The 13,471-nt window shown below is 41.2% G+C and overlaps 1 protein-coding gene across 1 annotated transcript in view; it reads right to left on the bottom strand.

The window, feature by feature from the left end:
- The window catches only part of Slc22a15 (solute carrier family 22, member 15), a gene marked incomplete at its 5' end in the record, with an annotated part of 76,581 nt that overhangs the window by 14,522 nt on the left and 48,588 nt on the right, over positions 1 to 13,471 (bottom strand). The window contains 4 exon segments of the mRNA XM_005389035.2: positions 2,250 to 2,335; positions 4,470 to 4,610; positions 7,693 to 7,908; positions 11,947 to 12,076. Coding sequence (XP_005389092.1) covers positions 2,250 to 2,335; positions 4,470 to 4,610; positions 7,693 to 7,908; positions 11,947 to 12,076 — 573 coding nt within the window.

Here is a 13,471-nt window from a genome sequence, read left to right as displayed (position 1 = left end):
GACCACAAAACTCTGAGTAAATGAGTGGTCTCCAAGCTCACACAAGACGCTAGCAGAACCTTTCTAGCTATGAGGTCTTTTTCTTAATAGGGAATTATCAGACCTTTTATAACAGTCTAAAAAGCAGATTTGAAAGAAAGCTAATAAAATATTTTAAACAGCAAATATGTCTTAAAGAAAGTTAAAGAACAAATATTTTTTAGTTTAAAGAAGAGAAATGCAGGAAAAGCTGGAAGACCCCCTGTAAGTATAGAAAGGATTACGTGTGGGGAAAAAGAAGAAAAAAAAGTGACCATCTGTTCTCCATGCCTAATGATGACTCAAGTGAAAGCAATGGGCTCAATTACAGTGGACGAGGCTCATTCTTACAGTAATGGTTATTAAAAATAGAAGGTAATTTACTCAGGGTTATCATAAAATTTATTTCCCAGAAAAATCTTTAAAAATAGACTGGACGTCTACCTTTTCTGAGCGTAAAAAAGGTATTATATTCCTGAGGCACCTTCATGCTGCATGAAAGATTCTCTACAGAGCCTTTTCTCACTCAGGGTCCCCACACTCAAAAAGAGTTCAAGCGGCTCTCTTAACACAGGGGCACTCGCTGCTCTCGATGGGAGCCCAGACATCTGCTGTCACCTGGGATTTCTGTTTTGTTATTTACAGTAAGAGGTACTTTCAAGCAGGGGCCATGCACAGAGTCTTAGGGGTGAGTTACCTGGAGTAGGTAAAGAAGTAGGAGGGAGGGAAGACATGAACTGCCTTGGCCTGTGGAGGTAAGACGGGTGACAGGAGTGTTTATAGTAGTACTGAAAAGTTTTTCCCTATGATGAGATGAATAGAATACTTGACAGTTGGTAGAAACAACTGAATTCCTTACATGAAACAAATTCTTCTGAGCACAAAACTAGGATGGTCTGATGCTCATTACTTCTTGCTGCAGACAAAAACAAACACACAAACAAACGAACAAACAGGGCACTTTGTTGTCACGGTCCCAGCAGGGCAGCTGAGGAGTTTCCTTCCAGCAGCACTGGCAAGGGTACCGCTGTGCCTACAGGGTAAGTACACGGGTGAACTTCCTGAACTTTCTAGTTCTCATGATTCCATCACTGCCAGCTTGCTCTAAAATATGAGGCCAGATCTCTACTGAACAAGCCGCACTCTGGATTCAAGGCGCAGAACTTCAAAAGACGACCAGTGGGAGAGTAAATATATTGGAAGGCTACAAAATAAGAACAGGCAGCCTTGCAGGCTCTGGAATAAGACACTGGCACAACTGAACCTCAAGAAGTAATTTCCAGGAGCAGCACTTGATACACGATGTGTTCTCATGGGAAATGAACTCTTCATACATTTCCAATAGTTATCAAAACTTTATGTCAAATCACCTCACACTGATTCCCACCTGGAGTGCAATCTCCATAACAGAATCCTAGCAAAATCTTAAAGCACTCCCTCAAACCGGGGTCCTATCCTACTATGTGTCCTTTGAGCAGAGATGCTATGACCCACTCCTCCTCACAGAAAACTACTGCCAAAACCACAGTTCCTGATTCAGTAACTGGCATGCTTCAGGTGTGCTAGAGGGAAAGAAAGTTGAAAATCTTCAGTATCTATAGAAATTCTATACAGGAGCAGTAATCAGATTGATGTGTGATCAAAGGGTCATTTGTTGAAGCTGTGTTTGCAGAGCAAAGTTACAAATATATAAAAATGTTAAAGTTTCCTGAAGATGTTTTGTGCACATTTTATACAAGACTAAGAGCACATCCATCCAGGGAATATTACTCTTATTATTGCTGTTGTGACCGGGGTTCCTGGAGAGTATGGACGGAAATACTGAGGGCTGCTAAAGCCACCCTTGAGAACCAACATCTCTGATCTCCAGCCTGGCGACGGGCTGGGATGAGCAGTGTACTCTGTAGCCTTGGATGAAGTTTTTTTCTGAGGCAGACTAACCAGTCCTCATCATCAAATAAACAACTCTAGCAACACCGTACTGCATCCCACTTATCCCAGATGGTAACTTAAAAGCCTGCAAAAATTAATAGCACACCTCTAAGCACATTATTCACCCAGAGAATACTTCAGGCAGTGGAAAGAACCTGGCCCATTATAGCCCCGCACAAGTGCTAAATAATATACAATCACAGAAGTGAAGCATGGCGTATGGTAATCTCTCTACTACATTGAGATTCATTGTCATAAAAGCACTGTTCAAAACTCTCACAGAAATTTGAAAGGCATACCTTTCTTTTCTGGAAGAAACATCACAATAAGACAAGCCAGGCCTCCTAGACACAGAAATGCTGCTAAGGTCCGCTTCCGACCAAACCTAAATAATACAAACAAATGACACATTTCCCTTAAGAATCTTATGAATGAGACTGCTCCTTCTTCCCAACCTTCTTATTAAGATGTCTTTGATTTCATTAAATAGGTGGAACTTGCTGGATGGAAGGATTAAGTGATGGACACGGGAGCAGAGCACACAACTCTTCCCTTTCCGTGAGTGTTCATTGTGTTCTGGTCACTGTTTTAAATACTTTCCACCTACTGTCTTACTTAATCCTAATAATAAGCCCATAGGCATGCACCATTACATGCTCTGTCTTCTAGAAAATGAAACTGAAAAAGGGAACAGAGTCTTCCAGCCCACTTCACTTTCTGGTTACCTCAAATGTACTGAGTTAAAACTTTGAAGGACTGGGGATATAGCTCAGTGGCACAGTGCCCGTCTTGCTAAGCGTGAGGTCATGAGTTCAATTCCCGGTACCAAAAAAAAAAAAAAAAAAATTAAAACCTTGAAACACTTTAAAAATTCCCTTTTTCTTAAAAATACAAGTGGGAAAATATTTCATGTTCATGGGTTAAAATGAAGTGAAATGTACTGCACGCTGAAAAGTAATTTTAAAATAAGAGCTCCAGACTGGAAAGAAAGACATTAACATTAAGAAGTGTCCCTTTCTAGGGGCCAGCTCCACCCCAGGTACTCTGCTAGGGACTGCAACATTACACGTAATTTTGATAATAATTTCGGCAGGGGAGTTTTATGATCTCTGGTTTGAGGATGAGCATGATACAGGTTTAGGGACAGAACTTGGCAAAATCATAAAACTGACTTGGAACTACACCTAGCCTTGAATTCAGGTCTGCCTGGCTCCAAAGGCAGCATCCTTAAGATTTGAATCACCACTTAGGGTGGAAGTTGCTGGGAGACACGGAAGGTCCTGAGTCTTCTTTTCCAGGTTATTTCGCTTAATTTAAAGCCAATATGGACTGGTTTTCAAATGACACTGGCCATGCTGGGCGTTAGAGATGCGACACCAGATACTCTACGTGCACCTTCCTTACAGCACCGGCAGTGGCTGCAGAGGCGTGCACAGGAAGCTACTGCAGCAAAGCAAGGGCAGGTGGCACAACTGGGGATGCTGAGGCAAGACTCCTGAGCAGGGTGTCTGACCCAGGTCCTGGACGTCAATGACGGCAAGCTGCAGTCACTAGCAGGACGCAGCAGAGGCATCGGGAGCACTGTCTGAGATTAAAGCCTCCAAGTGAACAGGGCTCACACCTGCCACTCAGAATGGTCTCAGCTAGAACATCACGACGACAGCACTGAGTGCAATGCTGAAGGAAGCCTGATTTGGGTTAGAATAACTTCTGAAGAATGAGAAATGGCACAACCCAACCAGTTTCAAGCTTACACAGAATTTTTAGTTGTGTTGGTCAAGGACTAAATAACAGAAATGATCTTTCAAAAACAGCCAAAAGATCTCTCTGTAAAATAACTTTTAAAAGGTATTTCAAAACTGTGCCATTGACCATGAGAAGCAAAAGCAGGATGCCTTCCTCCCCTCAACAAAATGGGTCTTAAGAAGTAGAAAAATTCTTTTAATCCCCTCAGTTCTTTGTCTTCCTGCTTAGAGGAACTTTACATATTATTAACTGAGTTGATCAGGTAGTAAATATTCCCATTTCTTGGGCCTAACAGTTTACACACAGACTATAGTGGTACCTCAGTTCATGAATACTTTTGTTTGCAAATAATTTGGTTTACAAACAGAAGCATTTGGTAAAAACTTGATTGTCTGCACACTCTGCATTGGGTGACAAACACGACCGTGGGCATCTTTCCCACAGAAACACTAACATGGCCATCTTTTGCAAAACTGTAGAACAAATGAAGTTCCTGAACTGGGGTACCACTGTACTCAAGACCCTTCAGATGGTAGCATCTTTCAATGCTGGGTTGAAATCTTTATAAAACCTGAAACACATGACAGTCAAGAAATACTATACTAAAAAACCTGAATTCTAACTGAATTGGGTCTGAAAGAAACTACTCATCACGGTGATTAGCAGATACTGCCTATGGACAAAGAGCGATGTGTAGGTACCCGTGTTCCTGAGTATGTGCGTGTGTCATAGGCGTGCATTCTCCACGGTGCACTTTACTCATCCAAACTCACCATTTCTGGTTAATCAAGTAGATGCAGAGAGGGTAGGATGGAATCTCTATGAGGCCAGACAGGGCCAGGTTGGCATAAATATTTCCACCTAGGTCACCTGCGCTCAGCGTCAGACCATAATACACCAAGCTGCACACGAACCTGTAGTTGGAGGCCGAGGGACCAGGAGGTGAAAGACAAGAAGACAACAAGAACAAAAAGCATATAAGAAATTGCCAGGGGAAAAAAAAAAAAGAAATTACCAGAGAAGATTAAAGCAGCACAGGTTCAATACAATGCAATCTGCTACAAGCTGTAAGCTTGACTGTCCTGCTAAGCTTTTTGTCTTAATCTAAATGTCTATTCTAAGAAAAACCAAAAACACGATGGGGCTTTGGAAATGATTTATATCTACCTGTTATATAAGGGAAATGGATAGCCAGCCCCTGCAGAAGGAAAGACATTGTTTGTGCTTTCTCAAGCATGTCCGCATCGAATAGAAAACAAAGACCTGATTCTTACCTTATTTAACTCAACAATTTATGCAACACTTGCTTATAGCAGTTGCTGTGATATTATCAGAATGACTCTGCAATCCGTCTCTCATGGAGAAAGCCAGCAGATGACTGGAGAATGTGGCCTGAGAAAAGCCTGGACCTCCGTGGGTCACCTGCAGGCCTGAAATGACCAGCACTCCAACCCCCTAGGATCCACGCACTTCTCAGCACAGGTCTCACAACAGGGAAGAAAAGACGAGGGTCACAAAGAGGTAGGCTGCTCTAGGAGGATCCACTGAGGATGGGCCCTTTGAAAAGCTCTTGATGTTTTAATGTACCCCATTTCAGAGCAGCAGGCGCCATCTAGGTGCAGAGCGCTCCTCCAAGGTGACCGTGAGTTGCTTTCCTATCTCCTAGGCACGTTGGTGTAAGGCTAAGTAAACTTAAATCCATGCAGTGTTCTAAAATATTTTTTAAAGTGTTTTCTACCTGCTGGAGAGACTTTACTCTTACCTAATGCTACAGTATTTCCAAATCGTTACCTGTGTGTGTGCCTATTCTGCATTTCAAATAGAAATCGCCCCCCTAAATATGAAAGTAGGAGACTATCAGAGTAAAGGTAGAAGACCGGGGGAGGGAGGATGAGAGGCAAAGCAGGGTAAGAGGAGGGACGGATACGAACAAAATATCTTGTATGCATGTATGAAAATGTCCCAGTGAAATCTATTACTCTATAATTAACATGCACTGATAGTAACTGTAAAAACCCAGCAATTCCAGTGAAGTAATTTCAGTCAAGAAAGCAGAACTATTTAAACAAAGTCAGTATGGTGTCAAGGCAGGACAAACAAGGCCAAGAATAAACAAAGCCAGTTCAGAACAATAGGGAATTTGGGTACCAGCTGGCAGTGAAAGAACAGGCGCGCACGCGGCCGCGCTGGCCTCTGTTCTGCAAGTTGCCTTTGTGGCAGAGCTGGTCGTTGGGATCCACAATCACTGTGTTAAAATCACCTCAGTCCCCTTTATCTGCCCCAAACAAAATTTAAAGTGCTTGCATAATATTTAACAGTATACTTAGAGCATCAAAGAACTATTTAAAAAGGCACTATTATAGGAAATAACCCAAGGAACAGATGTTAAACACAAAGGTATAATTCTACTCCCCAGTTAAAGCTTTCTTCAATGACAAATCCAAAGGAAAGATTTTAGGATTTTATAGCCTCTTCAAAAAGAACGACTATCTGGAATGACACTGCCTCTCCTACTGAGTGTTTTAACATTCTGAGCCCAAGGGGAGAAGTTTATTTGAGAAGGGCTCCTTTGGCTACATAAGAAATAAAATAAACAGTGACAAGCACATTGGCCCCAAGTCTAGGTTTTAAAAAAACCTGTGAAGGCCAAAATCTAGATATACTAGGAAAAAATTAACATACCTGGAAAAAAATTAAAAACTTAAAAACAAAAACAGTAAATAATCTGCAACAAGTAGTTACTTCCTCCAGGGAAGAGGATTTGCTTGTCCATGAAATATGCAAACACAGTTAAAGAGCCCTAAGCACCTGAACATACTTTGTAAGTATTTACTTTTGCATAGCAAGAATTTCAAATTAGCAGTTCCTATGTTACCGTGCTGGTCTGATTCTCAAAGGCTCTCTTAATCTTGTGCTTCCGAGCTTGTGCCCTTCTTTCAACACTGACTATGCATCTGTGATTCTCTCACGCTGTGCTGGTTCTGTGGAGGATGTTGGGACATGACCCTTAATCACACAGGAAGAAGCCAGTGTGTGGGTAGGAAAAGAGAATCACAACATGCAAATATCTCCTCAGTTTCTTATTCTCAAGCAACTGCTCTTTTCAGCTTTACACGTATAAGACTATTTTCAGATGAAGTCACCTTCCCTTATCCTCCCATGAAAGTATAGGTTCCCATGCACTCTGCATAGTAAATACTGCACATATCAACACAGCAGAACCACCCGTTAGGCCAGTACATATCATGATCCTGCCCAAAACTGGACCAAATAATATTTGCAGCATTTTAACAGAATGTACACGTGCAGTCCATAGACTGAATGCATCCGTCTATCTCTCCCCTTTCTATACTTCATCCTTGAAATAGAATCATCTGGAACCACTGAATGCAACTTACATGAACCCTGAGAGCATTTTGAGAGACAGGTGGCATAAGGTAAAAACCCAGAAAATCAAGTTCAGGAAGTGCTGCTCACTGATTTGACATCTAGCTTTGGATCCACTGCCTCAAACTCCTGGAATGCCATCTGCACAAGGGATGACATTTCTACCCTGAGATGAGTTAGTGAACCGGATGCCACACGAACTGCGGCCCTGGGAACTGCAGCTAGAATGTGCTGAGGAACTGCTTAATTCCACAACTGAAAGTAGGCAGTTCTAAAGTTTTGTGTAGAAACTGTTCAGTTTCTTTCTTGCTCCCCCTTGAGGGTGAGGCCTTAAATATTTATAAGTACCTCATGAGCAAAGACATGTTCCTCAGGTCTACTTGCTCAAACTCAGTGAACGTGCCCAGCAGGCACCATCATCTGCTAAGGAACAGGGTTGTGTAAGCAGAGGTGGTCACCAGGTGCTAAGGGACAGGGGCCTCGTTTGGGGAAAAACAACCTTATGCTGACAGGAGGCAAAACTCCATAAATCTGAAGATGGAACAGAATACCAAGAGGCTTTAGCAACCTGTGTTGAAGATCAACAAGCCACCCCTCAGATATACCCACCAGATGAACATCAGGATCAGAGTGTGTCCTAAGAGGATCCGGTAACGGAACAGATCCAAGAAACTTCCGGTCTCCCTGTAGCTCCTGTTGGCCGGGTGTGTTAATGAGAACGTGCATTTAAGCTTGCGGTTCCTCTTGGCAATGAGGTAGAGCGCCTCTTCCGCCTCGCTCAGTCGACCCTGGGAGTATAACCAACGAGGTGATTCAGGAATGAATCTGAAAGAGATGTCATTAAAGGCTGTGTATTCATATAGGTGCTCGTGCAGAGAAAGGAGAGAAATCACCCGCTCAGTATGTGGAGTCCTTCTCCACAGCTGGTTTATCTTACATTTAAAGCTATAATTCTCCCAGTGAAATATAAACCAGAAAGAGAAAAAAGGCTACTTTCCACAATGTGCCAATCTTAAGGTAGCCTTCTTTATCAACACAAATCAAGTACATGCTTCTGAACCACCAATAAAAAAGCTAGTTCCCATGTATTTTTATATAAAATAATCTTATATTAATTAAATCTAAAAAAATTTAGGTTGCCCTTTAAGTTGAATGGCAAGTCTGTAGTACTAAATAATGTAAATTCTTCATAAAGCACAGATCAGGAACCCAGATCTAAATCCTAGTCAGTCACAGTACAATACAGAGGAGATAGATAGCAGGTTTTTTAAATTCTGAGGATGTAAATTTTTTTAACTCATCAGAAACACAATTTTTTAACAAGTCAGGGTTTTTAATATAGTGATACAATTTTTAGGAAGGAGATTTTTTCTAGACTACACATAGAAATACAAGTTTATTACATCTCAGCTATTTTTTTACTGCTTCAAAATATCTGATCAGCCTTATTATGTCCTGACGATTTTTCATGATCCACAAAGACCTTAAAAAATAAGTTATTTTCAGGTTAATTTCCAGTCACTAAACAAGTTATTTTCTAATATGACCATAAAATATTGTCACTGCTATCTTCACCCAGTTCTAAGGCATAGACGTTATCTATTTTTCTGTCTTTTCACTATGTTGGAGGATTTCTCAAAGACAAAACCATGTCAGGAACTTGGAAACCTTGTTTACTAGATATAACATCGAGTATTCTTTCATCTAATTTGACATTTTCGGCCTAAAATAAAACTTGGATGAATAGTATTAGCTGTTTAAAGGTATTTTTAGAATGTCCTGTGCCTTTTAAAAAGGACAGTGAATTAGCAACAAACACCACAGGCTTTGGATGCTTAATGGACAGCTAGCCTGTCAATAACGATTTTACTGAGTGCTTCTATTTTGTGCAAAGCAATGTAACAGGTGCCGAGAGGCAAATACCACAAACTAAAATCTGGAATTTTCCTAGGAGTTTTGTTACTGAGGAAGAGAATATTTATGTACAACATTGGATTGCCAACAAAACTAAGGACAAAGGCTATCTATGACATCCTGGAAAAATCCCTTTATTTAGTCCTCATTGCCATTTGATTACATTACTTACATGCAAGTAAATAATAAAGTACGACACTACTCTGTTGAAAGTTCTGTCTGCTAATCAACTGACCCTACCTTTGTACAGGGCCACACATGAGCTACTACCTGATTAAATTACTCAATTAAGTGTAAAAAAATAAAAAGGATATGAAAGAAGACTGTTGTGAGTGCTATATAGTGAAAACATATGCTAATTAAAAATTAAATCTAGGTAGGATTGGAAGGAGTAAGAGAGAACCAATAAAAAATACACCAAAAATTAATGGTCCATTACCTTTGGGTAAGGTAAGTCAACCCTTCCACCTCATAAGCTTCTCTGTATTTTCAGAATTGCTTGTAAGCATCAATATTAATTTTAAAACTTTGCACACCATCTTTGAAGATGATATTTGAAATATATTCAGGCTTTGCAAAACTGACTGAGCTACTAAATGGTTCTTCCTTGGAAAAGATTTATCGTGATCATGCAAATTCAGGACTTTGCATTTCTTTGCATTTTGAGAGGCCAACAGTTCACTTACAGAAAGGATCACCTATTTCCCATGGGCAGGTTTGGGGATGTGAGCTCTGACACATGAAAATCATACATACAAAACAGTGGGATATGTTTTTAAAAGAAAATGTAGGCCTTTAAACACTCTGCCTTCTGCAGAGCAGCATGCCCACCTGAGCCATGGTTACCTTTGAAAATGCTAACTTCATAACATCCCTTCTGCTTAAAGATATTCTCTGAATGTCCTTAAAGGTAGCAAATCTTTGTTAAGAGGGCAGTGGTTTACAGAAAAAAAAAAAAAAAAAAACCTCAAAGTCAAGTATTGTAAAAATAGGAATTTTTAAGTTAGGTAAAAACCTTTCTGGTAGACACACAGGCATGACTCTAAAATAATGTTGCTGATGGCTAACTACGAACGTGATTACAAATGTCTGCCCAGTGCACACAAAAAATCTACTATTTGAAAGGCTGTGGCTTTAGTGCAGGAGAAAATACAATTCCAGAACAAAGAGCCTGCTGCTGTTTGAGGGCTCTGGGTTCAGGGAGAAGGAGCTCCAGCTGAGGCAGAAAAACAAGGGCCAGGCAAAGGGCTCCTGTTACCTGGTGAGGAATTCATTACAGAAAGAATGACTTGTAATGGGGGTGTGGCCAGCAAAAGCTTGGGGAGGATGGCAGTTCAGCCACCAGGGTGGCTGAGGATTAATTAAATAAGCAGAAAGGGAGAGGAGGCCATGGAAGAGCAGGCACAGCACCGGGTAGAGTCAGGAGCAGCAAAGCTCACAGTGCACACTGGGAACAACGTGCAGCTCGGTGGGGCTGGGAGGGGCTGCAGACTGGGCAGGAGAGGAGCGACTCGGCAGAGTCTGTGGGAAGCCTCGGTTCCCAGCTTAATGGAATAAGTATATATTTAAATCTCACCTGTCTTTCCCTTCTGCTTTCTATTGTGCATGACCTGAATTCATTTTCCAGTGAGGAACTGAAAGTCCATCTAGTACTAAGTAGTAACTAACCCAGATCACACACAGAAAAAGAAAAGCGGAATGATTCAGGGCTGAGGAGAGAAGAGAGCCAGGCTGAATGGAGAAGTGTGACCCTCATTGAGTACCTGAAAAGAAAACTCATTTATTCATTAATATTTACATAAATGCTTATTAACTCAAGATACTATGTTAGGTACCACTTACTACTTTTTTAGTTTTTTATTTTTTATTGTCTTTTTGAGACAGGGTCTCGCTATGCAGTTCAGGCTGGCCTTGAGCTCACTTTGTAGCCCAGGCTGGTCTCGAACTTGCAATGACCTCCTGCCTCAGCCTCCTGAGTGCTGGGATTACAGATGTGCGCCACCACTCCAGGCCCCCACTTATTACTTGCAAAAATGTATACTATATAAGCTAATAAATTACTGCTACTATTTCTACTGTATTCATTTCTGTACTTAACAATGTTCTTCCTTTCAAAGATAGTATGAAAACAAATTTCAGTTCAATCTCCACTAAATCTCAATTAAAAAGCTAAATAAATGCTACTACCTGAATTAAAATATTACCAAAGGTACTATTTTATTTTGTGTCACAAATTGTGTCACAAATTCTTTATGGCACAAAAGAATGCTGGTACCATGAGTTGAAAATTTTGTTTATCCCAAAGATTTTAATGATTAAAATTAAAGATCTGAAACCTCAGGGAAGGAAAACTTTTCACAGGCCACATAAGAACTTGTGGTGAAATGGGCTAAAGTTGGTGTGACCTTTTGGGAAGTTATTATGGAGCCTTGCTTTGACCAGAGAATCATCCTCGTACTGCTTTGAGTCTCTGTATTCTAAGGATCCCTCTCATTTTTGACACTCTTCCAGAATCTACACATAGGGTCCCAGAACTGAGACTTGTCTGTAGGATGGAACAGTGTCACTACATGTTCAGTATGAATATTTGATTCTGCAGTATCACAACCTAGTCACACACCTAGCCCATGGTCTAATCCAGCATGATGATCTTTTAACTGTAGGCATTAGCTTTACAAAGAAATTGGCTCAGGTTAAAATTTTGAAGGCTAAAATGTAGTCTACTGACACGTTGCTTTAAACAAAGGGTACCTGCATTCTAAATTAATTAAGCAACACTTCCTTTCCCAGGAGCTTCCAAGAATTGAAACACTGCTTGCAGAGTTTAGCTCTTCCCCAGAGTCAGGGCAGGGAAGCCCCCTACTCTCTTCAACTCTCTTCATTGACCTGAATTCTCTAGACATTCCTTCCACTTACTGAATCAAAACCCTAAGAAGAAAAACTACTTACAAAGATAAGAGAAAGACCATTGTTCCCTGTAGATTAACCAGAACAGCCAAAGTCCTCCAGGAGCGAATGAAGTATCCTAACAGAGCGTACTGGGCGATGCCAACTGCAAAGAAGAGGCCACCAATGGATCCTAATTCAGGAAAAAGGAAACGGTCACTGGAGAAAGTATGGGCTGTGGCACAATTCCCAATCCCAAGTCTCAGAGCTGATCCCCTCCTCGTGAGATGCCCACCTTACCATGCGAAGGGGAGAGGCAGAGCAGAAAGGCAAAATCTACATGGACACTCAGCATCAGAAAATCCCCCCCCAAGGGGTGATCATAAAACACGGTGAATTTAACATTTTTAAATTGAATTTAAAAATAGTTCTGTGAAGACACGTTGCCATTAATCCCCCCCACACACTACTGTCCCCCATCCAAACACTGTTATTCTATCATTCTTGCCGCTTTCTGAAGCAGTTTACCTTTCACGGCCATTCTGACTTTGAGGAGCCATAAGTCACAGACCTGGTGAATAAAGGGGGTGAAGACCCGCTACGACATTTTTATTCCACAGAAAGTGCTGTCTACATTTTGAAATGATTTAGGACATAGAGGCAGCCAGGATGACGGAACTAAAGGCACTCACAAAAAAGGACTTCCAGAACTGCTTCCGAGCACGGCCGGAATGATGGGTTACGTGTGTCCGAAGTGAGGGGGCGTGTGCGGCTGAGACTTGCACATATTTTTGCTGCATGGGTTATAAGGTTTTCAGGTCTTGCAGTTATTTTAATACTCATCTTAATCTTCACAACAGTGTCTATCTTTGAAATCCTTACCTCAAATCACAGTCCATTCTCAAATTCTCTTTAGCACCCTTCCTTATGTAATTTAAAACCACCAGCTATAAGACAGTTTGCATTTATTTGTTTCTTGCCTGTCTCTCCCAAGTAGAATATAAACTTTCTGAAGCGTGTATCTTTGTCAGCACGATGATGGAAAAGTAGCAACCATGCAATGGTAAGTAATCTTCCATTTGTTTTAAACAAGTGTTAGATGGTCATTAAACAGTGTCTTACCCTGCATTCCTGCCTATTTCTGTACCTCTGATATACTTCCTATATTGCTGCTAGCATTATTAGTCTACTCAGCAGCTATTTACTGAGTATAATGGTTTACATGCATTGTTCTAAGAGGCAGGTACCATTATTAATCGCACACTAAAGTGAAGAAATTACTCAGAGAGGGTAAGGAAAACTCCCTAAGGACAAGCAGGTGTATGTAGCGTGTCCAGGTCTGTCTCAGTGGAGGGCTTGCATTCTTTACCATTTTCTCTCTCCTATGGAAAGGCAGCTCTGTGGGCATCCCGCAGCAACAGGGCTTTGATGACCTTACTATAAGAATTTCCCACAGTGATTCTGCAAAGCAAGTGTTTTCTCTGATTGCTGTCCATAGCTCAGCACTACGTAATGACTGTGTACTGTCTGCCTTAGTGAGGAAAAGGAGGAGAACTGATGTGGCAGGAAAAGGAGGAGAACTGATGTG

This window comes from Chinchilla lanigera, unplaced genomic scaffold (genome assembly GCF_000276665.1).
Source record: "Chinchilla lanigera isolate Chin_1 unplaced genomic scaffold, ChiLan1.0 scaffold00034, whole genome shotgun sequence".
NCBI lineage: Eukaryota > Metazoa > Chordata > Mammalia > Rodentia > Chinchillidae > Chinchilla > Chinchilla lanigera.
Note: the sequence above shows the minus strand (reverse complement) of the source record. Positions and strands in the feature narration are given on the sequence as shown.